This window comes from Mesoplodon mirus (assembly GCF_964341445.2).
Source record: "Mesoplodon mirus genome assembly, chromosome: 10".
Classification (NCBI taxonomy): Eukaryota; Metazoa; Chordata; class Mammalia; order Artiodactyla; family Ziphiidae; genus Mesoplodon; species Mesoplodon mirus.
In genome coordinates, this window is record NC_138986.1 from 69,986,345 (window position 1) to 70,012,768 (window position 26,424).

Below are 26,424 nucleotides of genomic sequence, written 5' to 3' on the forward strand. Positions count from 1 at the left end.
CCCAATTCTGAAATCCCAGACCTTCACAATATCTTCTGTAACCTTTTCTATAACATGCTGCACTTGGGCAGTTGTCCCCAGTCAAAGAACTGGGATCAATGTGGAACTCACTTGTGTGCTTCTTGTCTCTTAAAGATTCTGTTGCTGTATATTGCCTGTGATCCAGTGCCTAAAAGCAGTTGCTGCACATGTTTTGTTCAGTTTTATAGTTGTTTATGGTGGGAAGGCAAGTCTGGTACAAATTATTCTGTCAAGGAAATAGAAGTCTCTTACTCCTTTGAAACATATACCATCTGTCTGTTTTCTCACTGATCTCCAGGTCACTTGTACTCTAAGCTTCTGGTTTATAGACTTTCTCTCCATTTTAAATTCTGCCATCATTCTAGGTGACTTCAGTGTTTGTACAAGTAGCCCATCAAATATGCTAGTCTATCTCGAGGTGACTCCTGTACAGTCTCCCACTTGGACCACCATATGGTGGCCCTGCTTATTTATCACCAGAAAGTGTTCTACCTGTGAAATCTTAAAAATCAAATCTCCCACTTGCTGACCAGTGCCTACTTCTCTCATTCGGAAAAGCCTGCTTTTCTCAGCCTCCCGATTCCTCTGCCTTCTTCCTATCCATTGTCCCTCTTCTGTTGTCACTTACTTTCCTATGTAGTTTGGGGTCAGTCTAGCTTAGATTCTATTGCCCATCACTTCAACCACTCTATTGCCAGTATCTTTGACTCTCTTTCCTTACATTCCACTCACCTGACAAACTCCAAATCTTGGATCAGTGATGCTGCTTGTTTTTTTTAGTGTTTATATCCTGGTTACTGAATGTTGCTAGAGAAGATCCCATACCTGTACATTTAGCTCTTCAGCCTCAGTACTGCTCAGCAGTTCCCCAGGATACCCTTCTCTTTACTTCTTCCCAGCAGCTGTTTCAGAACTTCCCCAGTCTTCTAGAACTTCCGTTCGTGCCACCTTCGCCCTTTACTCTCAGCATCTCCTGTTTCACCTAAAGGCCATCATAAATTCCTGTTTTGAAATCTACACGTTTGACTCCATTCTCATCAGAGTCTATTCTTTCTCTCTGGTATTGGGGAGGAGATATCTTTTCCTGTTATAACTATTTCTTCTATTTTGGCTCTGAATCCCGACTACTCCTGTCTTCTCTAGGAGAAGATAATTCTCTCAAGTTATCTTTTCGCTCCTACCTTTTTCTCTCTTTTCTCCTTCTCTCCTATTAACATTTAAATATGATCAGGTTTTTCTAAACACCTTTCCTCATTGTCCCTCTCCAGCTAACACCTTAGCTCTTCTTTCCTTTAAAAAGAGAATTATCCACATGTACCAGTTCCACTTCCCCACCTCTCTTCAATCCACTGCAGTCCTTTACCATTCTACTAAAACTGCTTTTGCCTAGTCCATCAGTGGCCCTCTTATTGCTAAAACTGACGGACACTTCTCAATCTGTCTCACCTTATTTTACAAGTGTTGGATCATGTTAACTACTTCATCCCTGTTCAAATGTTTTCTTTCTTTTTTTATCTTGACAGCCATTTTGACTTGACCCCCGGTTGTCTTCTCAACTCTTCTAATTACTAGATTCCTTTACGGATTCCTCTTGTCCTGCTTATCTCTTAAATGTATTATGTTCTCTTCTTTTCTCATTCTGCAGCTTTTCCCTGGTCATGTCATTCGTTCCCATGACTTCAGTGATCTTTATGCTGGTAATTTCCAAGCCTTTATGCTTGGCCCATATTCTCTGCAGAGATCTAAACTACCCAATATTTGGCTGGTTATGGAACATTTCTGCTTGACATGTCTTAAGATATCTGAAATTCAGCATGTCCAAAGGGAACTGATTTTTTTTTTTTTTTTTTTTTTTTTTTTTTTGCGGTATGCGGGCCTCTCACTGTCGTGGCCTCCCCCGTTGCGGAGCACAGGCTCCGGATGCGCAGGCCCAGCGGCCACGGCTCACGGGCCCAGCCGCTCCGCGGCATATGGGATCCTCCCAGACCGGGGCACGAACCCGTATCCCCTGCATCGGCAGGCGGACTCTCAACCACTGCGCCACCAGGGAGGCCCGGAACTGATTTTTAATCTCTCCCTTCTCCTTGCATCTAATCAACTACTCAGTCCCCTTAATTCTTCCTCCTAGATGTCTCAAAACAGTCAGCTTCTTTTTATTTCTAACTCTCTTCCCTGGTACAGGCCATCTGTAGACTCTCCTAGATTAATTACTTCAGCAGCTTTCTAATTAGCCTGCACGTTTCCACTTTAGGCCATTCTCCATATTGCCGCCTGAGTGTCTACTGATCATCTGGTGATACTACTCTTTTTCTTAAAACTCTTAAAAATTCTTAAAATCTTCTCGAAACTCTTCATTGTCTCCTGGGCATTACTCAGGACTCTTGATGGTAGATGAAAGAAACTCAGCTCACACTAGGTTGGGCAAAGAGGGGAATCATGGAGAGATTATGTAAGTGCAGAAAGAACTGGAGTGTAGCTGGGCCTCAGAGACACATAGAACCAGGGTTTGGAATACTGCCAATACTTTCTACACCTCCTGGATTTTCCTGCTTCTCTCTGTGGATTGGCTTCATTCTCTTCTCACTACTTAGTGGTCTGTGGCCTGAAGAGCTAGCACCAAAGTCTGTACTGTATGGTTTGCACAGCTAACAGCCGCGACGTGGGAATTAGAATTTGAACTGTGATGTCTGGGGGGCTGGTGTCTCACAGAGTCTCGGCAACTGAAATGTACGCACGTCAGGGCTGTGCGCTGTGAGGGCTGGCCATATCGAGACACCTTAGCGTGGCTTACTCTATGACACTGTGTCATGTGGCTTTGGCTTGGCTTTTCTAGATTCATCTCAAGGCCACTTCTTCCTTGGAACTGTGCTCAGATCTTCGCCCACGTAGTTCTCTCCAGTTTGAGTTCCCCTGCCTCCTCCCCAGTCCCACCTTCCTCTCCCCTGTCCTCTTCTGTTGGTTTTCTCCTACTCACTCCTTAAGGTTTTCCGCAGACACAACTTCCTCTGGAAAGAGTTCTTCTGTCTTTTCAAGTGTGGGTTGTGTATTTTGCCCGAGGAGTTCTCATATCATGCATACTTTCTCTGTCATAATATAGAACACATCATCACACTGTATTGTATTTACTTACTTACCTGTTATACCTACCAGATAGTGTTTTCCATGCAAATAGAGACCATGGCAGTGCTGTTCCTCACTGTATCCCTAGAGCCTAGTACTATGTAGCACAAAACGGGCACTCAGTAAAATTGATTTAATGAAAAATAATCAGAATTTTGGTGGGGTTTGAATACTACCCTGTCATTAGAAGGTATTCTGGAAAAATGTGGTATTGGCTAAATAGGACAACCTAGGTACCAAATTATGAAATATTGAGAATTTATACTTCTTTATACATTTAATGAAATATACATTCTGTGATTCTTATAGTTAGTAGATACATTACAGAAAATCATGACTGGAGAAGTTGCTTCAGCCTGGTATGGTAGGTGCTTAATTAAAAACTTGTGAAATCAATGAAGGGACAAATTAGGGTTATATGCTTTTTTTTGGTTCTAATAATTACCTTCCTTTATTTCTAAGGTATCTGCACGTTTTAATGATCTTCTGGTCATTTGTTGCTGGAGTTGTCACATTCTACTGCTCATTAGGACCTGATTCTCTCTTACCAAATATATTCTTCACGATAAAATACAAACCTAAGGTAAAATATCTGTGTTCTTACTTTTAAAAGAGTTAGTAGGTATGACCCTGTGCTATTCGATATTGTTCATGAAAGCATGTTAAAGCAGTGATTTTTAAAAAATACATCTGCTATTATTTAATAATGGAAGACATCAGAACATTTTTAAAGTGAAATTTGCTTATATGTTTATTTTTAAAGTATATAGGTCTCCCAGGAGGAGCTATAGAAAGAAAATAGAAAATTCTCAGAAAATTGGGCTCCACAATTTTAGAGTGTCCTTTGACTGCATATTAACTATGAGGACAGTGAATTAAAACAGAGGTTTCCAAAGAAAGTACAGACTCTTGGGCCCTACCACTAGATTTTGATTGAATAGTCCTGGGTTAGGGCCTTCTAATTAGGACCTGTTAAAAGCCTTCCAGGTGATTCTGAGGCACAGACACAAACAGGGAACTAATTGTTCCCTAAATGTTTATTTGCTCCATAGAAACAAACCAGTAATATTTTTATAACGAAAATAATTAGTGTTTCCGAACTTTGAAGTCTTCCTTGAAAATTCTCCGAGTTGTTGTAGTCCCTCATCTCAGGTTGGTTGATATTTCTACTCAGAGGAAACACAGCTGAAGGTGATACCCCGTATTTGGTCAGGAACCTTCCTAGTTATCACGAGTCTTCTCCCTCATTGAATTCAAGGTTTTGGAGAAATAGAAAATAGTTTTTTCTTATACCTTTGCAGTAGAGTATCATTTTCAAATATAGATTGATTTTTTTTTTTTTTTTAGTAAGTGAGCGTAACAATTGACTTTAATTTTAAGCTTGAAAATTTGGCTTACTTATTGTAAAGCATTTCATTAGGTATTTTTTTCCTATTGGCAGTTTGGTATAGCAAGTATTATTTATTATAAAGAATGGTTTCAGTGTTAAAGCAGATATTAGTTAAAAAAATCATGTCCTTTGAATTCGTACATTGATTAACAAACTTTTGGAAAGTTGATTCTCTTTAGTAAATATGATACATAAAGTAAAGACAAATCTCCCCATTTCCCTTTTTTAGCAGTTAGGACTTCAGGAATTATTTCCTCAAGGTCGTAGCTGTGCTGTTTGTGGTAAAGTGAAATGTAAACGACATAGGTATGTCAAACACTTTTAATTTGTTGATCATTCCAGTTACATTTTGGATTTCAAGCAGTTTAACTGTATGATTTTCTTTAGACCTGCCTTGCTACTTGAGAACTACCAGCCATGGCTAGACCTGAAAATTTCTTCCAAAGTTGATGCATCTCTCTCAGAGGTAACTGATTTAAATAAAATTGCTATGTATACCCAAGCAGAAAGTATTAAATACCTATGGAAAATTTAATCATGGAGCATTTTAATATATGCTGCCTAATCAATTCTTGGTTGGTAGTTGATTGTTATACAACTTGAATGGTAAACTAGAAATGTTTTTGAATCCCATGTCTAATTGAAATGGACATTTTAGCCAAAAAAAAGTACTGTTTACCTAGTTATTGTTTACCTCTTATAAAAATCGTCATTTTTATTATAGGACAGTAGAAATAACCATTTTGTAATTCCAGAGGAGACCTGAGCTACAAGGAGCCAATGTGTATCTTACTGAATTGTGACCCCATCTTTGACACTAACTTGAGCAGAGAGTCAGATACATTTCAATGTTTCTCCATAGTGTAGGAATAGAAAGCATGTTCTCTTATCTTTGTTCCAGTCACATTTTATATGTACCTTTTTGGTAACATATCATGTTTTAGTTATTTCTTTGAGAGACTTGGTCTCTCCATCCGAGAAAGCAGTCAAGTCCTTGAAGGCAAGGAATGGGTCTCATTTGTTCCCAGCACCAAGTGCAGGTGCCAGATATATTGTTGGTACCTGATAGATATGTATTGAATTAAACTGAATGCTAATTAGTTGAAGAATAACATTAGGCATCTGAATCCTGCCTTAATTGTCCTTTTTCCCAGTTTGTATCTTTCTTCGGCTAAAAGTATGCTGCATAAATGCTAAACTGTTGGCATTTTTCTTTTTCATTTCTTCTGTAAGCTCTTTTTCATCCTTCAGATTCCCTGATTTAAGACTGTGCTGTCCAGTGTAGTAGCCACTAGCCACATGCGGCTATTGATAAACACTTGAAATGTGTTAGTCCAGATTGAGATGTGCTGTATATGTAAAATATGTACTGGATTTTGAGGACTTAGTAAGGAAAAAGAAATGTAAAATATCCTATTATATATTTTATGTTGATTACATATATGATAATATTTTGGGTATATTGGGTTAAATAAGATATAAAATTAACTTCACCTGTTTCTTTTTACTTTTTAAAAAATGTAGCTACTAGAAAATTTGAAATTATATATGTGGCTCACATTATATTTCTATTGGAGAGTGCAGATTTGAGGTTTGTTGAAGACAAGACTTCTAGGAAGAGTATTATTTGTAGCTTGACACTTCGTTTCTTCTTAAAAATTGAAAAAACTGATGTAAAGCTCTTAGCCTAGTGCCTGGCACATATTGGTGTTCAATAAATACTAGCTCCAATATTTAAAAACATTTTCTGAGATCTTGCTGTAGGCAGGAACTGGACTAGGCCCTAGGAATAAAAAGAGAAATCAGGTATGGTTCCTTTCTTCTGGGAACTTCAGTCTAGGAGGGGAGATAGCCATTTAAACAGACATATACAATATAATGTAATGCAGGCTATAATGGAAGAAATGTACAAGGTGTATCATTAGTGCAGAGGAAGAAGTGCATAACTGTTGAGAGGAGCAGTCAGGAAATATAACTAGACGTTTATCAGCCTGATAGTGTGGGAAAGGGTATTTCAGGGTGTGGGAGGAGCTTTTGGAAGGAAAGAGAGGCTTTGAAACAAGGTGGAGTGTTCAGCAAACTGGAGGGTGAAATGCGAAGGAGGATGTGGGCAACGAAGAGACCAGACTCTGTTAGCTCGTATTTATCGATCACTTACTGTATAGTAGATATTGTACTAATCACTGTACTTGCATTATTCATGTAATCATACAACCTATGAAGTAGGTCCTATTATTGATTTGGTGGTTTTACCAAAGGAAGGGTTTAGAGAGTTTTAATAATTTTCTCAGGTATCATACTTGGTTGGTAGCAGAACTCAGTCTAAAACCCAGGACTGCCTTAGTTCTTAACTGATTTTTATATGGCCCTTTAGAAATCAGATCATCAGAAGACTTAAAAGGCCACGCTGAAGGGGTTTAATTGATGGGAAGTCAGTGATTTTCAAATTGCCTAACTAGAGTTTTCAGATGTGATTCACAGGATGCAGTGGGAGGTGAAAAGGAAGTGGATGGTCACAGAGGCTGGCAAACAGCTTTCTCTCACCCCTTCACAATCAGTGCAGCTCCACTTGTCTTACTTTGATATGTTGTGGTTTGATATATTGAGGGTTTCATGCAGGGGAGTGATGTGGTCAAATACATGTTTTAGATCACTTTGGCAGCTTTATGGAGGGTGGAGGGGAGCTAGCTTGGGAGGAGACTAGTTTAGAGGCTATTGCTATATATAGGGATGAGAAGATGAGGACCTGAACAGTGGAGCTGTAGAAAAGAGCTACTTAGGATGTAAACTTAGTAGGGCTTCTGGTTGAATTTGAGGGAATAATATATTAATAAGATGAAATGTTTAATGGTAAATTTTCTAGTCTCCTCTCTGTGTCCTAACACTGTCTATATGTATGTATCTTATTTTTCCAGGTGATATCACTAATGCTTACTTTTTTAGTAAAAAATCCACATCTTGTTACCTTAGTATTTAGAGAGTCCACAGTCTTCATTACTGCTGCAGAGAAGGTATATAGTCAGATTAGATATATTGTTTCATTCCCTCCCTAGTCTTTTTTAAAGTTGATGCTCACTGCTACAAGTCCTTTTAAAAATTAAACTATACTGCTCCACCCAGGCTCAAGGAATGGAAGGTTTAACACCCAGGATTTCTTTTGTTTTGTTTTGTTACTTTTTCACATATAACTTGATTTTGAGTGTACAGCTAAAATTTTCAAAAAGTGAGCATATTCATATAACCAGCCCCCAGATCAAGAAACAAAAACATTATTAGCACCCAGAAGTACCCCTCATGCTCCCTTCTAGTCACTATCCTCGCTTCAAAGATAATCACTGACACCTAATTTTAACCCTTTATATAAGTCTTTTATATTTGTTTCTTCATTTTATTCTGGGAATACTGACTTACAGAGAGGGTGAGGAATGCAAAAGACTAGCCTATTATTTTCCTTATTTCCATAGAACGTTTTTGGTTCAGTGAAGCTTCAGAGTCAGAACAATTTAGGTTTTAAAAAAATTTTTTTAATCATAGGAATATTTAAAAATGTGTGTCATTCTAATAGTAATTTTTCTTTTTTATGGTTTTCAAAGTATTTTTTCATATGTTTTCTTTCATCATCACAACCATGTAAAGTTGACATATACATTTTGTCATGTGAAAGTGTGATATTAGATGTCAATATATGGGATACTAAACTTAGTTTTTATTATATATTTCTTAGTAGTAGAGTTTATTTTCCCAGAATGAGTTAACTAACTTGATTTTTCTTTGAAAAATAATTTTTATGCAGGTTCTTGAATTAGTGTTGGAAAACTTCATTTACCCCTGGTACAGGTAAGTTCTTTCTATAAGACCTTTTTTTCTATAGTATAGTGAATACCATTAAGTTAAGTGTGCTAATGATATGTTTTCAGTATAGGCCGGGATTTCTCAATTTTTGCATTATTGACATTTTAGACCACGTAATTCTTTGCTGTGGGGACCTGTACTGTGCCTTATAGGGTATTTAGCCGCACCCCTGGCTTCTTCCTAGCGAATGCTGGTGGGACCCCTTCTTCCCCTAGTTGTGACCACCAAAAATGTCTTCAGAGATTGCCACATTTACCTGGGAGGCACAGTGGTCCCAGTTAAGAACCATTGATTAGGTCATCAATTAACAGTTTAGTGATAGCAAAGAGGAACCTAGGCTACTTTTTGATAGAGAACTAACTTGTAGAATTTCTTTTTTTTTTAAATCATCTTTATTGGAGTATAATTGCTTTACAGTGTTGTGTTAGTTTCTGCTGTATAACAAAGTGAATCAGCTATACGTATACATATATCCCCATATCCCCTCCCTCTTGCGTCTCCCTCCCACCCTCCCTATCCCACCCCTCTAGGTGGTCACAAAGCACTGAGCTGATCTCCCTGTGCTATGCAGCTGCTTCCCACTAGCTATCAGTTTTATATTTGGTAGTGTGTATATGTCCATGCCACTCTCTCACTTCGTCCCAGCTTACCCTTCCCCCTCCCCGTGTCCTCAAGTAACTTGTAGAATTTCTCATGACTCCTAATTGTAGGAGTGATTTACTATTTTGTATGCACTTTTTACATTTGAAATAGTTGTACATTTACAGGAAAAATTTATATTCAGATATTTCATTAAATTGAAAGTTAATTTCAATAGAATTTTCCTGGAAAATTAATATGTTTTTTCCAAAGTAACTTTGTTTTTGGTGTCTGATGTGGATGTACAAGCGCCCTATGCTTAGCAAGATATGGATCTGAAAAAAAAAGTATAGTTTGACAATCAGAAATCCCAAGTTATATCATTTAATAAAACAGATGTTCCCTTACATAAACATCATGTATTTAGTTATGTATTTGAACGCTTAAACCTGTATGACTTACAGATGTAATACTTAATGATAACTACCCAAATTTTATATAGATTCAGTATATTTTGAATTTCCTAATTTAAAAATGCTAGTAGGGGACTTCCCTGGTGGTCCAGTGGTTAGGACTCAGCGCTTTCACTGCTGTGGGCCTAGGTTCAATCCCTGATCAGGGAACTAAGATCCCACAAGCCATGTGGCATGGCCAGAAAAAAAAAATGCTAGTAGTTGAGTTGACCTGTAGTGTTTTAAAACAAATTTAATATTCAGTTTATATGGCATATTTTCCTGAAAAGCTTATATAAATTAATTTTTTACATTGGAGTCTGTCTTAAATATGGGGCATTTGCCATTTAAGTAAAGTTGATGGTGAGGCCTTTTGTAAAATGAATCCTGTTGTAAAACTTCCCCACCGCGACCCCGCCCCACCCCTACGCCCACAATATGACTCTTCAGACATAAAATATGGCTGTATTTGTAAATGTTAAAGTCTGTATTTTCTCCTTTGATGCTGTGATATCCCCTTCCTTGGAGTTAATAGTGGGAAGCATGATTGATACAATTATCTTCCTTATTCTACCAAGGGACTTAACAGGTAGCATCATCTTCAAGTTCAGAATATCACCATTATACGTACCTTTCTTTCTTGCCTTTGATTAGGGAAGTATCCTTATTCTTCTAGGGACCTCAGGGCTACAGGAAAACTCAGGAGAAGGTTGTCAAAATTTCTGTTTAAAAACAGTTGAGTTTCAGTTTATTTTCTTTTTCAAATAGAACACGCACTTTTTTTCCTTACTTTTAGAATTAGTTTATATTATTAATCTAGAAATATTTAAACTAATTTAAAATTTAGTATGTAATTCTGTTGCTTCTCAAAATTATTCTTTGTTTTATTTCTTAGATATTTCTTTGATTATGTTTAGAAAATGATCTTAAAAATGTGACCACATACATGTGAATGTCTGCAGGGAAATATGTACTATAATTTAGTTAACAGTAATTATGTCTTGGTACTAGAATTATGGGAGATTTCTATTCTTTGTACATTTCTTTTGTTCTATACTGTAATGCATTATTTGTTTAAAAAAATAGCGTAAGTAAATGGAAAAAAGTCTGTTCTAGACTTTTCTTGTTTTCTAGAAGGGGAAGCTGTGTATTTCTTTGAACTTCTAAATGCTTGCTTTTCTCCTCAATTGAAGGGATGTAACAGATGATGAGTCCTTTGTTGATGAACTGAGAATTATATTACGGTTTTTTGCATCTGTCTTAATTCGAAGGATTCACAAGGTATATATTTATAATGAGAAATTTGGGAATTTCTATACTGTATGTATTTGTTTTGTTCCTCACTTCTAATTTTTTAGATTAAAAGATAAATGGATTACTTTTGATTCATTGATCAATTTTGCTTTCTTTATTTTAATGTTTGGATATCTTGGTTTGTGGCAATTAGAAATAAAAAGACAATTAGAGAAAAAAAAATTCATGTTCCAGTTAGATGAATTTACTGAATACAGGGTAATGATTATGATCTACTTTTAAAAAAATTTCAGGGCCTCCCTGGTGGCGCAGTGGTTGAGAGTCTGCCTGCCGATGCAGGGGATACGGGTTCGTGCCCCAGTCTGGGAGGATCCCATATGCCGCGGAGCGGCTGGGCCCGTGAGCCATGGCCGCTGAGCCTGTGTGTCCGGAGCCTGTGCTCCGCAACGGGAGAGGCCACAACAGTGAGAGGCCAGCGTACAGCAAAAAAAAAAAAAAAAAAAAAAAAAAAAATTTCAAGCCATAGTTTGTTTATGTTTGAGTTTCTGTCTGTATATACTTAACAGTGTGTTGGCTGTAGACATAAATACTTGTCTACTGCCTTGTCAGTTCGATAGAATTGAACATATTGACAATAAATTGGCATATCGTATTTGCCATTAGTAAATAAAGATAAATCTTGTTAAATGTTTCTATACCTATTTGAGAAGTGAACAATACAGTCAAGTACTGTGGCAAAGCTATGCAAAAATTATGAATAAGTAGTTCACAAAAGAAACATATAAAATGGCCAGTGAATATTTGAAAATATGTTGTCTCACATGAAATATAGTTTTTGATGAGATACTATTCTTTTGCCTATCAGTTTGGGAAAGGTAAAAAAGAATGATAATATCTAGCAGTGGTGATTATGGGGAAACAGGCAAAGCAAGTACAAATTCAGATTGATGTAACTCTTACCCTGGAAGGCAGTTTGGTAATCCTTATTAAAAGACTTAAAAATGTCTATGCTCCCAAATTTAATTCCATTTTTTTCTTAGTATATTTTAAAGAAATAATCACAGTAGTTTGTAAAAATGTATGTTCAAAGATTCATTGCAGTATAGTTTATAATAAGGAAGTCTGAAAAGGAAAACTGATGTCCAGTGGTAGGATTGTTGGTTGATTGAATATAATACATGCTAACTATAAAATCCTTTCTGTATTTTTTGTGATTGCTTGCTTTCATTTAGCATAATGTTTGCGATGGGTTGTTTTCACTTAGCATAATATTTTCAAGGTTTATTCATGTTGTCATGTTGTAGCTGTACCAGTACTTATTCTTTTTTATGTCTGAGTAATATTCTGTTGTATGGATATGCCACATTTTGTTCATGCATCCATCCATCCATCAGTTGGCTATTATGAATAATGCTGCCATAGTGTCTGTGTACAGGTTTTTTTGGGGGGGAGGGGGTGGAATATTTGTTTTCATTTCTTTTGGGTTTACCTAGGAGTGTAATTGCTGAGGCAAGTGGTAACTGTGTTTAACTTTTGAGAAACTGTCAGACTGTTTTCCTAAATGGCTGTACCGTTTTGCATTCCCACCAGCAGTGTATAAAGGTCCTGATTTCGCCACATCCTTGCCAGAACTAGTTATTATCTCACTTTTTGATTCTAACCATGCTAGTGGGTGTGAAGTGGTATCTCACTGTGGCTTTGATTTGCCTTTCCCTATGACTAATGATGTCGAGCATCCTTTCAGATGCTTATTGGCCATTTGTGTATCTTTTTTGGGGAGAAATGTGTATTCAAATTCTTTGCCCATTTTTTTAAACTGAGTTATTTATCTTTCAATTATTGAGGTGTAAGAGTTCATTATCTATTCTGGGTATACTTCCTTCATCAGATATCTGATTTTCAAATATTTTTTCCACTTTCTGGATTGTTTTGGTACATTTCATTTTATCTGTACACTGTCCTGGGAGATGAGTGGGTCATTATCATACCATTTTATAGAAAGTTAGTAATATTCTTTGTCAAAGTGTCAGAGGTAGTTGATGGGCAAAAGATTAGGTCTGGGTCATGTCATTCCTAGTACAGTGTTATATGCTTGATAACATGGCCTGACTAATGTAAATTGGGAGTTTGGGGATAATGAAAACAATCATTTAAGGTCCACAGTGTTTTGTTTTGTTTTTCTTTTTTTAGTCAAAGTTTAGTGACAAACTCACGATTTTATCATTTTGATTTTGACCTGAAGTCTCTAAAATGGAACTTACAAGGGAAAATTTTCATGCGTATTCTCAGAAGACAAGATTCCATAAAATATTTAAAAATGAAAACATCTTGTTTATTTGATAAATATATATGAGACTAATTTATAATCACTGAGTACCAAGAGAGCAGGGATAAATGAAGAGTAATGTTATTTTGCAAAAAGGTGTGCTAGTGGCAAAAACATCCCCTCTTATTAAACATGTTTGATCTTATACAGCCAAAAGCTATCTGTAATCTGCTCTGGGTTTTACTAGTAAATCTCTAAAATTTGGGGGCTTATGATCCATTACACTTACTAGATTTATCAGCCTGTGATGTTTTTCCTCTTTCTTAATGAGGAATTTAAAAAGAACTGAAAAGTTAACACAAAACAACTCTATCGTGATGAAATTTTCTCATGCCTTTGATAAAGGGAGAATATGATGTGTTGAACTTTGTGATGGAAGATAAGCCTGTTGAACTCCAATAAACATGCTTTTTGGTGATTTACTTAATTTGCAGGACTTTTTTTTTTTTTTTTTAGTTATTTTATTTTATGTCTCTTTTTTTTTTTTTTTTTTTTTTTTTTGCGGTACACGGGCCTCTCACTGTCGTGGCCTCTCCCCTTGCGGAGCACAGGCTCTGGATGCGCAGGCTCAGCGGCCATGGCTCACGGGCCCGGCCGCTCCGCGGCATGTGGGATCCTCCCGGACTGGGGCACGAACCCGCGTCCCCTGCACCGGCAGGCGGACTCTCAACCACTGCGCCACCAGGGAAGCCCTATGTCTCTTTTATGTGTGTACTTGTAAGCCCCCAGTCCTCTCTTACTAACCTACCCTAGTCACTACAGTTTCCAGCCTTTAAGTTGAACAATGCCTGTGGGGAATGATGAAACTTAATATTATTCCAAAATAGAATGCTTCCATATATCTTGAAACCAGGATTTACCTTGTAAGCTGAATGAAAAGTTTATTTTCAAGTGACCTTAGTAAACACAAGTTTATAACCTCAAAGGGATGATAAAGTTACTTGAGATTTTTTTCTTGAATGCATTTAGAATGACCACATTAAAGAAATAAGTCAAGAATAAAGATACTATTTTGTGAGAAAAATTTAGTGTATAGGGTATGCATATGAAGGTGTATTTTCATTACTGTTGTAGTAAAACTGTCTAAATTTACAGTTAGTATGATCCAAGAATGTAAAGTGCTTTTAAATTATATTTTTGAAAGATTCCCAATAATACCACTAATTTTTAAGATCATATGTTCCAATACCTTAAATACATTGTTCCTGCCATTGTAACTTAGTGATAATTATTTTTAAAGTTTTATTTTAATGTTGAATTTTTCTAGGTGGATATTCCATCTATTATCACCAAGAAACTATTAAAAGCAGCAATGAAGCATATAGAAGTGATCGTTAAAGCCAGTCAGAAAGGTAATACAAAGTTTTACGTTTCTTACACTGCTACAAAGTTTGAGTGAGTTGTTTTTATATACCAACTTTCACTTTAAATATCTAAATCCGAGTACTGATAAATTAAGTGATATATTCACAGATGCTGTGAAAGTATTAGTTTAAACTGAAATCCCTTTCAATAATTTGTTAACATATAAGTGATTTTGAGAACTCAAGAATCTATGAAAATTAAGGTACACTCGGATAATCTTTAGTTATATTATTGATGAATCTTGTCTTTTTTTGAATGGTAGCCTGTTGCCTTCATTACTTCCTCTGAGGTCTCTCACATCTCTTCCCTCCTTTTTTCTTAATGATTTCAACAGTTTTGATGAAGCCTATCCTATTTATTGCTACTATGTTAATTTCACAATGCCACAATTCTGTTACCTCCCTACTTAAAAAAAAAAAAAAATTAGCGACTGCTACAGAGTCAAAACTGTCCTATATTTTAAACCCTTCCCTATTTAGTCAAGTATTTTGATCTACTCTTGTCCTTCACTATGTATGATACTTTAGCCAGGATGACCTGTTTGCAGTTTCTTATGTGTATCCTGGCCTTTATACTGTCATGATGTACACATAGCATACATTCATCAAACATTTGCTGATTGGGACTTCCCTGGTGGCACAGTGGTTGAGAGTCCGCCTGCCGATGCAGGGGACACGGGTTTGTGCCCTGGTCTGGGAAGATCCCACATGCCGCGGAGCGGCTGGGCCCGTGAGCCATGGCCGCTGAGCCTGCGCGTCCGGAGCCTGTGCTCCACAATGGGAGAGGCCACAACAGTGAGAGGCCCGCGTACCGCAAAAAAAAAAAAAAAAAAAAAAAAGTTTGCTGATTGGATGAGACCTTCATTTGGGGGCTTTTCTTGCTCTTAGATCAAGCTGAAATATACCTTTTAAACAAAATTACTTATATGCTCTGTACTTAGTTCTTTGTGAAACTGAGATTTTCGTTGTATCTACATTTGGTATTCTTCTTTGTCAGTGCTTCCCCAAGTATGTTCTGCAGAATACTACTCTATGTAGATGACTATGTAGAAGAAGCATCATGGTCATATTTTCTGGTAATTACTATGTATTGTATTCCTCTTCTGGAAATACCCAGTAAGTACTAGCATTCCAAAATATCTCAGTAGTCCTGCAGCAAAGAAATAACTTTAACTTTTTTTAATCCAGCACATCCCAAACTCATTTGAGCATGGAACCAATTATCCCTCCCTCATAATATCAATTTGTATAATCATAGTATATTTGGGGAAATTGTAGAGTGGTAGTTAAATTATTAGTTTATTTGTCCTTTGGTGTATGAATAATTCCTCAGGTATGAGAAGCATTTCAAATTACATTTAAAAATTTTTCTGTGTTCATCTTATAATATTATAACAATTCAAAAGTTTTACCTTCAACATAGTTAAAAAGTGGAAGAGTTTAAATACATATAATTTAATTGTTAAATTAAAAAAATTAACTTTTAAAATAATTGTCCTGTCACTGGCAAAAACACACCAGAAGATAGTAACTTTGTTGTAGCCATTTTGTTAAGGCTACTGTACTGTCAGAAAGAAATATAGAAAAGTGTTTTTTTTTTTAATTAGTAAACTTTACTTTTTAGAGCAGTTTTAAGTTTACAGAAAAACTGAGCAGAAATTATAGAGAGTTCCCATATATTTCCCCCCTTCCCTATTATTAACACCTTGCATTGGTTGGTACATTTGTTACAATTGATATGCCAGTACTGAGACATTATTATTAACTAAAGTCCACCGTTTTTTTTTTTTTTTTTTTTTTTTTTCTGGTACGCGGGCCTCTCACTGTTGTGGCCTCTCCCGTTGTGGAGCACAGGCTCCGGATGCGCAGGCCCAGCGGCCATGGCTCACGGGCCCAGCCACTCTGTGGCATGTGGGATCCTCCCGGACCGGGGCACGAACCCGTGTCCCCTGCATCGGCAGGCAGACTCTCAACCACTGCGCCACCAGGGAAGCCCCACAGTTTTTATTAGGGTTTTACTCTTCATATTGTACATTCTGTGGATTCTGACAAATGCTTAATGCCATGTATCCATCAACACAACATCATACTGAATAGTTTCACTGCCCCCCCCCAGCCCCCTGTGTTTCACCTATCTATCCCTCCCTCCTTCCTTCATGAACCCCTAGCAACCACTGATATTTTTACTCTTTCTACAGTTTTGGCTTTTCCAGATGTCATATAGTTGGAATCATACTGTAGCCTTTTCAGACTGTAGCCTTTTCTTTCATTTAGAACTGCCATTTAAGGCTCCTCCTTGTCTTTTTGTGGAGTTGATAGCTCATTTCTTTTTATTGCTCAATTATATTCCATTGTACAGATGTACCACAGTTTGTTTATCCATTCATCTTTTGAAGGATATCTTGGTTGCTTCTAAATTTTGGCAGTTATGAATAAAGCTGCTATAGTATTTATGTGCAAGTTTTTGTGTGAGAAAATTATTTTTAATATGGTCTTAATTTTGTTGTAAAGACAAACACTTTGAACTCAGGATATGAGTAAATTGAGTCATCTTTTTTTTTTTTTTTGCGGTACGTGGGCCTCTCACTGTTGTGGCCTCTCCCGTTGTGGAGCACAGGCTCCAGACGCGCAGGCTCAGCGGCCATGGCTCACGGGCCCAGCCGCTCCGCGGCATGTGGGATCTTCCCGGACCGGGGCACGAACCCGTGTCCCCTGCATTGGCAGGCAGACTCCCAACCACTGTGCCACGAGGGAAGCCCTGAGTCATCTTTTATTTTTATTTTTTAATCGATCAGTTTAATAAAATATCCAAGTTATTTTGTTTCTGTGAAAGTGCTGTCATATATATAGACCAGTTTGACTGAAATTTATCCTTGAGTCTTTGCAAGAGAGGGGTTGCTAAATTGCTACTATTCATGCAAAAAATGGTCCTCAATTACAAAATCAGCATAAAATGCTAGATTGGATTCATTAATGACATTGTAATTAATGAAATCCATAGAATTAAAAGGCCAGAGAATTAGGAGGACTGCGTTTTATCCAAAGGTCCTGGTGTTCTAAATATTATAACAGTGAATTAGACTTGTAAAAAAGGTTTTCAGGTTTTTGATTTTTCTTCTCTTTCATGCATGAATTTGTTTTCTAAATTCTTTGGCTCCACAATTGTGTATACTCAGGAAATTAAAGGTTCAGCTCTTTATACATATTCATTTTTACTTTCTTGGTGTTCTCTCCTTAACCTGCCTCTTGAGAGTAGGAATTACAAAGAAGTTTTCTATGTAAGTCCTTCTATCACCCTTAGAAATGTTGAAAATATATACATTAGAAGCATTGGTTTAATTAAATTCAGTAGTAATTGAAGGATCTTATTATCAGTCTTTCACCCTAAAGTTATCTCTTTGTTGTGGATTCTGGGGACTTTTCCTTTTGTGGTCTGAAAACTGCCCACTAATTAGACAGGAGATATACTGGTGATTACTGGGGATTAATCCATGCCCTGTTTTTCAGCATCTATATATTATGTGTGAATGCTTAATTGCACGAGATATTATAATTACTTGTGCATTTTGCATGGCAGCTTTTCAGTGTTAACTATTTAATGACTGTTTACTGAGGTGGAAACCGAGACTCAAAGGGTTTATATCATTTAACATCATCAGTTAATAAAGAAGTAGAACTGGGATTTAGCATAGCTTAGTCTTCTTATCTTAAATCCCTGCTCATGATATAAATTTCTAAAAGACCTGTACCCCAAATTCTTGGGGCAAAATGCATGGTAAACAATTGTATAATGATAAAATAAAGTACATTCTTATAAAAACTATGTCCTTGTTTGCCAGTCCTTCTTTTGTACCTCTGGCACAGGTAGCCTTTATTTACTTTCTTAGTTCTCACACCATTAGAATGTATGTTTTGGCTTTTCTTTGGTAAATGTGCTTTCATTCTCTCAATGAAAATAGAAATACATTGTAAAAAATAAATGCCATTTGAGTTAGGGTTAAGATTCCCTTCACAGACTCCATGATTTTAAAACTTGGCTCAGAATGCAAATAGGGGAAAGCATGACTTGTTTTTCTCCTGCTCCTTTTTAAAGTATTAGTTTAGTGTTTGGCCTTTTAAGAAAACTTTTTGTTAGTGTAACTTTTATCATCAGTTAACGTTTATTAAGTAATCTAACTTCATGGACTTCCACCATATACAGTTCTGTACCTTTTGTGTCCTATACTGTGGGCAGAAGATGCAGAACTGAACCAAGGAAGCCAGTTTCTATACTCTGATTTCTTCAAAGCGTTACCTGAATGATTTTGATTTGAACTTTAAGAGGAATTTTTTTAATATTTGCAGGGGATGAACAGGATGTAATGTTTGATAACAAAAGCTTTGTGTGTGATAGAAGATGTTTTCTGTAGTTTTTTCTACTTTAAACAATTTGCTTTTCTTTGATATACTTTGTTTTGTTTTGTTTTTTTTTTTCGGTACCCGGGCCTCTCACTGTTGTGGCCTCTCCCGTTGCGGAGCACAGGCTCCGGACGCGCAGGCTCAGTGGCCATGGCTCACGGGCCCAGCCGCTCCGCGGCATGTGGGATCTTCCCGGACCGGGGCACGAACCCGCGTCCCCTGCATCGGCAGGCGGACTCTCAACCACTGCACCACCAGGGAAGCCCTCTTTGATATACTTTGTAATGACCTGAGTTTAAAGTTTTGTTTACCAAGGGTGAAAGGGCTTTTTTTTTTTTTTTTTGCGGTACGCGGGCCCCTCACTGTTGTGGCCTCTCCCGTTGCGGAGCACAGGCACCGGCCGCGCAGGCTCAGCGGCCATGGCTCACAGGCCCAGCCACTCCGCAGGCATGTGGGATCTTCTCGGACCCGGGCACGAACCCATGTCCCCTGCATCGGCAGGCGGACTCTCAACCACTGCACCACCAGGGAAGCCCTGAAAGGGCTTTTTTATCAATTAATTTTGAATAATTAAAAAACTTCCAGCAAAGAGGAAACTTACTTTCTTTATATCCTTTTTGTGAAAAATTTCCCAGTAGAATACATATTGGAAAGAAAGGAAGGCTAAGAAAGGAATGGCTGTGTTAAATTAATTTCTATTTGTTAGTGGAAATGGCTGAAGTTATTTAACATTGTTAACTTCTTCCAATATTTATTTTTTATCTCTATTTATAGTAGAAAATACAGAGTTTTTACAGCAAGCTGCTTTAGAAGAATATGGTCCAGAGCTTCATGTGGCTTTGAGGAGTCGAAGAGATGAATTACATTATTTAAGGAAACTTACTGAACTACTTTTTCCTTATATTTTGCCTCCGAAAGCAACAGACTGCAGGTATAAATAGACTAGAAAATGTCATAGCATACCATACCGTATGTATATTGTTATTCTTGATCATAATAGGAATACACTAAAACTTGAGATTAGGCTATGATATGAATAATTTTTCATTTAAGAAGTATAATTTATCAGGTCTTAAAATGCCATTTTAGGTACTAAGCATTCATGATGTCTTGTGTTGCTAAGAATTTTTTCGTGGAAATGGTAGGAAATCAAAGACAAATGTAAAAAATTAATTTTCTTACTTGAGATGATTATACTTTATTAATTCCTTGGTGTTCCTTTTAAAAGATATGCATATTATTATTCACTGGCAGAAACACTTTGAACAAATTATACAGACAAGTTTGGGTTTTAAGGTATTCACCTGGGAAGTATAGTTAGAGGTTGTTTAGTCCAGCCTCCCTTATTTCTGAAAGAGCATGTTTGGCTTATTCCATAAAGTTACCTCTTTACTCTTATCCTAATAATCCTTAGAGAAAAAGACCATGGCTTATTTTTATTTATTTATTTATTTATTTAAATTGAAGTATAATTTATAATGTTAAATTAGTTTCAGGTGTACAACATAGTAATTCAATATTTTTATAGATTATACTCCATTTAGAGTTATTACTAAATAATGGCTATATTTCCCTGTGCTGTACAATACATACAATCATGGCTTATTTTTAGTGAGGTACTTTAAATATTACTTTATTGTATTTAAATTTTTAAATTAAATTTTAAAAATATTTTAATTAAAATATTTTAACTTTAAACAAATTTTTATAATATTAATTTAAATTAATTATAAAAATTATACTATTACAAGTATTAGGTTTTACATATTAATTTATTATATGTAAAATTTTAATATTTGAGGTGGTGTTTTCCTAGTGCTCACTCAGGTTCCTCCTGCTGAGGAAATGCTTTTTTCCTCTTCAATAGTATTCTCTTTTAGCCAATTAAGGGTTCTGGGTGTGGTCTGTGAACCAGTAGCATGAGCGTTACTTGGGGGCTTGTTAGAGATGGCAGAAGCTCAGGGCATACCCCAGACCTACTGATCATAGTCCGCATAATAACAGGATTTCCAGGTAAGAACTGATGTAAATCACTAAATATGTACAATATTGTTCCTTTTTCCAGATCCCTGACCTTACTTTTAAGAGAGATTCTCTCTGGTTCAGTGTTCCTCCCTTCTTTGGATTTCCTAGCTGATCCAGTAAGATGTAAAAAACATTTTTTTCTTTAATTGTGATAAGATACATAAAACATAAAATTTACCATCTTAAATGATTTTCTATGTACGGTTTAGTGGTATTAAATACATTTATATTGTTGAGCAGCCACCACCATTACCTATCTCCAGAACTCTTTTTATCTTGTAAAACTGAAACTCTGTACCCATGTAAACAGTAATTCTCTATTCCTCCTGGCCCCTGGCAACTCTACTTCCTGATTGTACTTTCTGTCTCTATGAATCTGACTACTCTAGTTACCATATATTAGTAGAATGATGCAGTATTTGCAGTATTTGGCTTTTTTTACTTAGCATAATATCCTCAGTGTTCATCTGCATTGTAGCATATATCAGAATTCCCTTCCTTTTCAAGGCTGAGTAATATTTCATTTTAGGTATATGTTACATTTTGCTTATTTATTCATCTATTGATGGATACTTGGGCTGCTTTTACTTTTTTTTTTTTTTTTTTAATTATTTATTTATTTATTTATTTATTTATGGCTGTGTTGGCTCTTCGTTTCTGTGCCAGGGCTTTCTGTAGTTGCGGCAAGTGGGGGCCACTCCTCATCGCGGTGCGCGGGCCTCTCACTATCGCGGCCTCTCTTGTTGCGGAGCACAGGCTCCAGATGCGCAGGCTCAGTAATTGTGGCTCACGGGGCTAGTTGCTCCGCGGCATGTGGGATCTTCCCAGACTAAGGCTCGAACCTGTGTCCCCTGCATTGGCAGGCAGATTCTCAACCACTGCGCCACCAGGGAAGCCCTGCTTTTACTTTTGATACAGTAAGATTCTGAAGAAATAGGGATAATTGATAAATGTTTTGAATGCCAAAGTCAGAATAACTTTTCTTTTCCCATTTTCACAGAAGTTGAGAACCCTGTATCGTAGGTTTTTTTTTTTTAAGATTTATTTATTATTTATTTATTTTATTTATTTTTGGCTGCATCGGGTCTTAGTTGTGGCACACGGGATCTTTGTTGAGGCATGTGGGATCTTTCGTTGTGCTGCGTGGGCTCTTCATTGCAGTGCGTGGGCTTCTCTCTGATTGTGGCATGTGGGTTTTCTCTCTCTAGTTGTGGCGCGCAGGCTCCAGGGCGTGTGGGCTCTGTAGTTTGTGGTATGCAGGCTCTCTAGTTGAGGTGGTCGAGCTCAGTAGTTGTGGTGCATGGGCTTAGTTGCCCCGTGGCATGTGGGATCTTCCCGGACCAGGGATGGAACCTGTGTCCCCAGCATTGGAAGATGGATTCTTTACCACTGGACCACCAGGGAAGTCCGAAGAACCTCCGAAGAACCCTGTATTGTAGATTTTTAAAAAGTCTCTCTGTGTTACATAAGTGCAGATGCTTTGCCACTGCTCCATTTGTTTCTTCATTTTTCCAGAAACTTTCATAATATGATAAAAGCTTTGAGAATTCTGGGCAGAACACAGTAATGGATTTATTTTGATCTTTGTTTATTATTTTCCATTAGGATACTGTGAATCATTTGCTTATCATCTTCATAGATGACAGTCCAGTGAGTATTGAACGTGTTAGAAAATACTTCAGATTGCATTGAGTTTTGATTCACATCTGTAAAATCAAATGACATGTTACTAAATTAATTAATTCTTTCTTCAAAGCCTGAAAAAGCAACTGAACCACCTTCCCCTTTGGTTCCATTCTTGCAGAAATTTGCAGAACCTAGAAATAAAAAACCATCTGTAAGTATTTTCAGCAATAACCTATATTACTTTTGATATGAACGATTTTATCATGTATTTACATAGCTCTAACTTACTCTTTCTCCTATGTTGTATCAAGGTGCTGAAGTTAGAATTGAAGCAAATCAGAGAGCAACAAGATCTCTTATTTCGGTTTATGAACTTTCTGAAACAAGAAGGAGCAGTGCACGTGTTGCAAATTTGTCTGACTGTGGGTGAGGCTTATCTGTGTACTTTACTAAAGTCATTGTTAGACTTTGTCATATGCTTGACTGTTTAGATCAGATGCTGTAGCTCTCATCTGTTACTGTACTAAATTTCATTTGCTAGATACTCTAAGAGTACCTGTGAGTTATCTCTCAAGTGTCCACTCCTTTCCACATTGGAACATAATCTGTAACTGACTTCTAGCAAATCCTCTTAGCAGAAAAATAACTGCTAAAAATTCAGAATAATTAAAATATGTTAAAGACCCAGTCATTAACACTTTATCACAGTTTTTATTAAGGATTATTTTGATTCAATAATCAAATACAAAAATGTTTTATTTTGGCTAGAAGTTCTATAACGTCTTACATTATTGGATTTAGAGACACTGTATGGACTCTCTGTGAGCAGACTAATTTTTTAAAGTACCTAATTTCTTTTTTAAATATAACTTTTTAAAAATTGAGGTATAATTTACACAGTGAAACTCATAGAACTTAAATATACAGTTTAATCAGTTTTGACAAATCTGCACTCTGTATAACCTACAAACCTACACCTTTATTGAGATAAAGACCATTTCTGTCACCCTAGGAAGTTCCCTTAGGGCCCTTCCCAAATGATCCACCCCTGCTCCCACTGCTGCCAAAGCAATCACTGATCTCATTTCTCTCACCACAGATTAATTTTGCCTGTACAGCTTCCTTATATAAATGGAATCTCATAGTATATACTCTTTTGTGCCTGGCTTCATTGGTTGAGGATAGTGCTTTTTAAGATTGAATCATGGTGGTGTGTAGATGAGTGGTTTGCTCTTTTTCATTGCTATGTGTAGTATTCTTCTATATGAGGGTACCACTCTTTCTTTATTCATTCTCCTTGTAGATGGATATCTGGACTGCTTCCACTTTTGGGCTATTCTGAATAAAGCTGCTGTGCACATTCTTACATGCGTGCACACACACATATTTTGGCCCTGATAGTTATTGGCATATTTACTTTTCTGATGGTCTTTATTTTTTTCTGCAGAACTGGTTTCTATATCATTTTCCTTCTGCTGAAGTACTTTTTTTTTTTTTTTTTTTTTTGCATTTCTTATAGTACCATTCAGCTGGGGGTAAACTCTCTTAACTTTTGTCTGAAAAGATGTTATTTTATATTCATTTTAAAAGGATATTTTCACCAAATATAAAATTTTAGGTTGATGGATTTTTTTCATTCAACATTCTAAATCATTCTTCCATTATCTTTTGAACAGCACCATTGTTTCTCAGGAGAAATTAGCTTCCATTCTTATGTTTGTTCCCCTGTATGTATGTCCCTTTTCTCCCTGATTGGTTTGGCAGTTTTCTCTTTATTTTGGGGTTTCAGCAATTTGATTGTAATGTGTAGTTGTTGTTGTTGTTGTTGTTTTTATAAATTTATTTATTTATTTTTGGCTGTGTTGGGTCTTCGTTTCCGTGCGAGGGCTTTCTCTAGTTGTGGCAAGTGGGGGCCACTCTTCATCGTGATGCGCGGGCCTCTCACTGTCGCGGCCTCTCTTGTTGCGGAGCACAGGCTCTGGACGCACAGGCTCCGGACGCGCAGGCTCAGTAGTTGTGGCTCACGGGCCCAGTTGCTCCGTGGCATGTGGGATCTTCCCAGACCAGGGCTTGAACCCGTGTCCCCTGCATCGGCAGGCAGATTCTCAACCACTGCGCCACCAGGGAAGCCCTGTAATGTGTAGTTTTAAAAACATTTATTCTGCTTGGATTTTAATTGAATGTTGGTGTTTTTTATCATTTTTGAAAATTCTTGGCTGTTATCTCTTCAAGTATTCTGCCTTATTTTCTCTCTCCTTTCTTTTTGAGACTCCAATTATATGAATTTGCTATCATCCCAAAGATCTTATATGTTCTGTTCCAGTTTTTTCTTTTTTTAAAAAACTCCTTCCTTACCTCACTGGGTTTCAGTTTGGATAATTAAGAATTAAGGGGAAAGCTCCATATTACCTCTTGTAGTAAAAAAAAAAAAAAAAGTCAGTCAAGGGCTTCCCTGGTGGCGCAGTGGCTGAGAGTCCGCCTGCCGATGCAGGGGACACGGGTTCGTGCCCTGGTCCGGGAAGATCCCACATGCCACAGAGCGTCTGGGCCCGTGAGCCATGGCTGCTGAGCCTGCGCGTCCGGAGCCTGTGCTCCGCAAAGGGAGAGGCCACAACAGTGAGAGGCCCGCGTACCTCAAAAAAAAAAAAAAAAAAAAGGCAGTCAATATTTTGGCTTTCCTAATGCTGTTCTTTCTCATTTTAGAAAAAAAAGATTGCTTTGTTCAGACTCTGAGCTCCATCACTAGTCTACAGCCTCCATGATGGACAGAAATATTGTTTAAAAACATTGAGACTAAAAAAAGCCTTAGTTTTCACTGTTATTTAGGGAATCAGATTTCAAAATATTAAAGACCCTTGGTATAAGAAATTAATCCAATATGTTCTTTAAACAGAATTTTACAAGTGTGTTTATTATTCTAAATTTTAGAAAATTTGTATTGCTATGGAAATATTTATGCATTTTTATATTCATATATAAAATATTTGATTGAGCTTCTCTTTCATCTCAGTAGTTGTTTTACTCCCAATTAAATCTTTTTAAAAAGCTTAAAATGATGAGTAGATTGCTTATATTTGCTGCGTTTAATATTAATTACAATTAGAGTGGGAACATGAAGTTTTCACTGAGTAGTTTTATTCTATGAAAATAATTTTTTTTTTATTCTTTCCGAATTTGCTAGAGGAATTCAATGACAGAATTTTGCGACCAGAGTTATCAAATGATGAAATGCTATCCCTTCATGAAGAGTTGCAAAAGATTTATAAAACATATTGTTTGGATGAAAGTATTGACAAAATTCGATTTGATCCCTTCATTGTAGAAGAGATTCAAAAAAGTAAGTAAAAGATGAGGATGAATTCTGTAGCTCTTTTACTCTTTTCAGAGTTTTCTCTTGTATTCCCTGCTTATTGCAACAGCTGTGTGAGATACACAGGCAGGCATTATCCTATTTTACTAACAAGATGAAAGCTTTGATGAAGAAACTTATTCACAATTCACATAACTAATACTTGCCAGAACTGGAGCTTGGTTGTTCTAATTCCTCTCTAGTGTGATCTGCACCTTACAGTGGATTTTCTGCAAAACAGTCTTAGTATTGTTTGTATGCTCTTTGCACTGTAATGAATTTTAAACTAATATATAATGTATTTGTGCTTTTCATAAACAATTTTTGCAATATAATTTTTTTAACAGTTGCTGAAGGCCCATATATAGATGTTGTGAAACTTCAGACTATGAGATGTCTTTTTGAAGCATATGAACATGTACTTTCTCTCTTGGAAAATGTGTTTACTCCTATGTTTTGCCACAGTGATGAGGTTAGTCAAAATATTTATCTTGTTTGAAGATTTTTCCTCACAATTTATTAGTGACTTTGATATCATTACATGAGTAATTCAAATAACAAAATAAACAGAAAAATAAAACATGGTTAATTAAGAAAATGAATACTATTTTCCACTACATAAGTTAATGGAGATTAGAAGCTGGTTATAAAAACAATTCTTAATACCA

General features: G+C 36.7%; 1 protein-coding gene across 6 annotated transcripts in view; it reads left to right on the top strand.

Moving 5' to 3' along the window:
• SNX14 (sorting nexin 14) overlaps positions 1-26,424 on the top strand; it is a 67,443-nt gene that overhangs the window by 12,309 nt on the left and 28,710 nt on the right. For 2 of the 6 annotated variants that reach the window (XM_082633480.1, XM_082633483.1), the window contains exons 2-14: positions 3,604-3,724; positions 4,761-4,837; positions 4,919-4,997; positions 8,325-8,368; positions 10,608-10,695; positions 14,262-14,346; positions 19,531-19,687; positions 20,822-20,897; positions 22,387-22,431; positions 22,538-22,618; positions 22,719-22,833; positions 25,589-25,744; positions 26,104-26,228. In XM_082633480.1, the coding sequence (XP_082489606.1) occupies positions 3,604-3,724; positions 4,761-4,837; positions 4,919-4,997; positions 8,325-8,368; positions 10,608-10,695; positions 14,262-14,346; positions 19,531-19,687; positions 20,822-20,897; positions 22,387-22,431; positions 22,538-22,618; positions 22,719-22,833; positions 25,589-25,744; positions 26,104-26,228 (1,249 nt within the window). The remainder of the gene's footprint in view (positions 1-3,603; positions 3,725-4,760; positions 4,838-4,918; positions 4,998-8,324; positions 8,369-10,607; positions 10,696-14,261; positions 14,347-19,530; positions 19,688-20,821; positions 20,898-22,386; positions 22,432-22,537; positions 22,619-22,718; positions 22,834-25,588; positions 25,745-26,103; positions 26,229-26,424) is intronic. The other 4 variants (XM_082633481.1, XM_082633484.1, XM_082633485.1 and 1 more) reach the window with 3 other exon arrangements.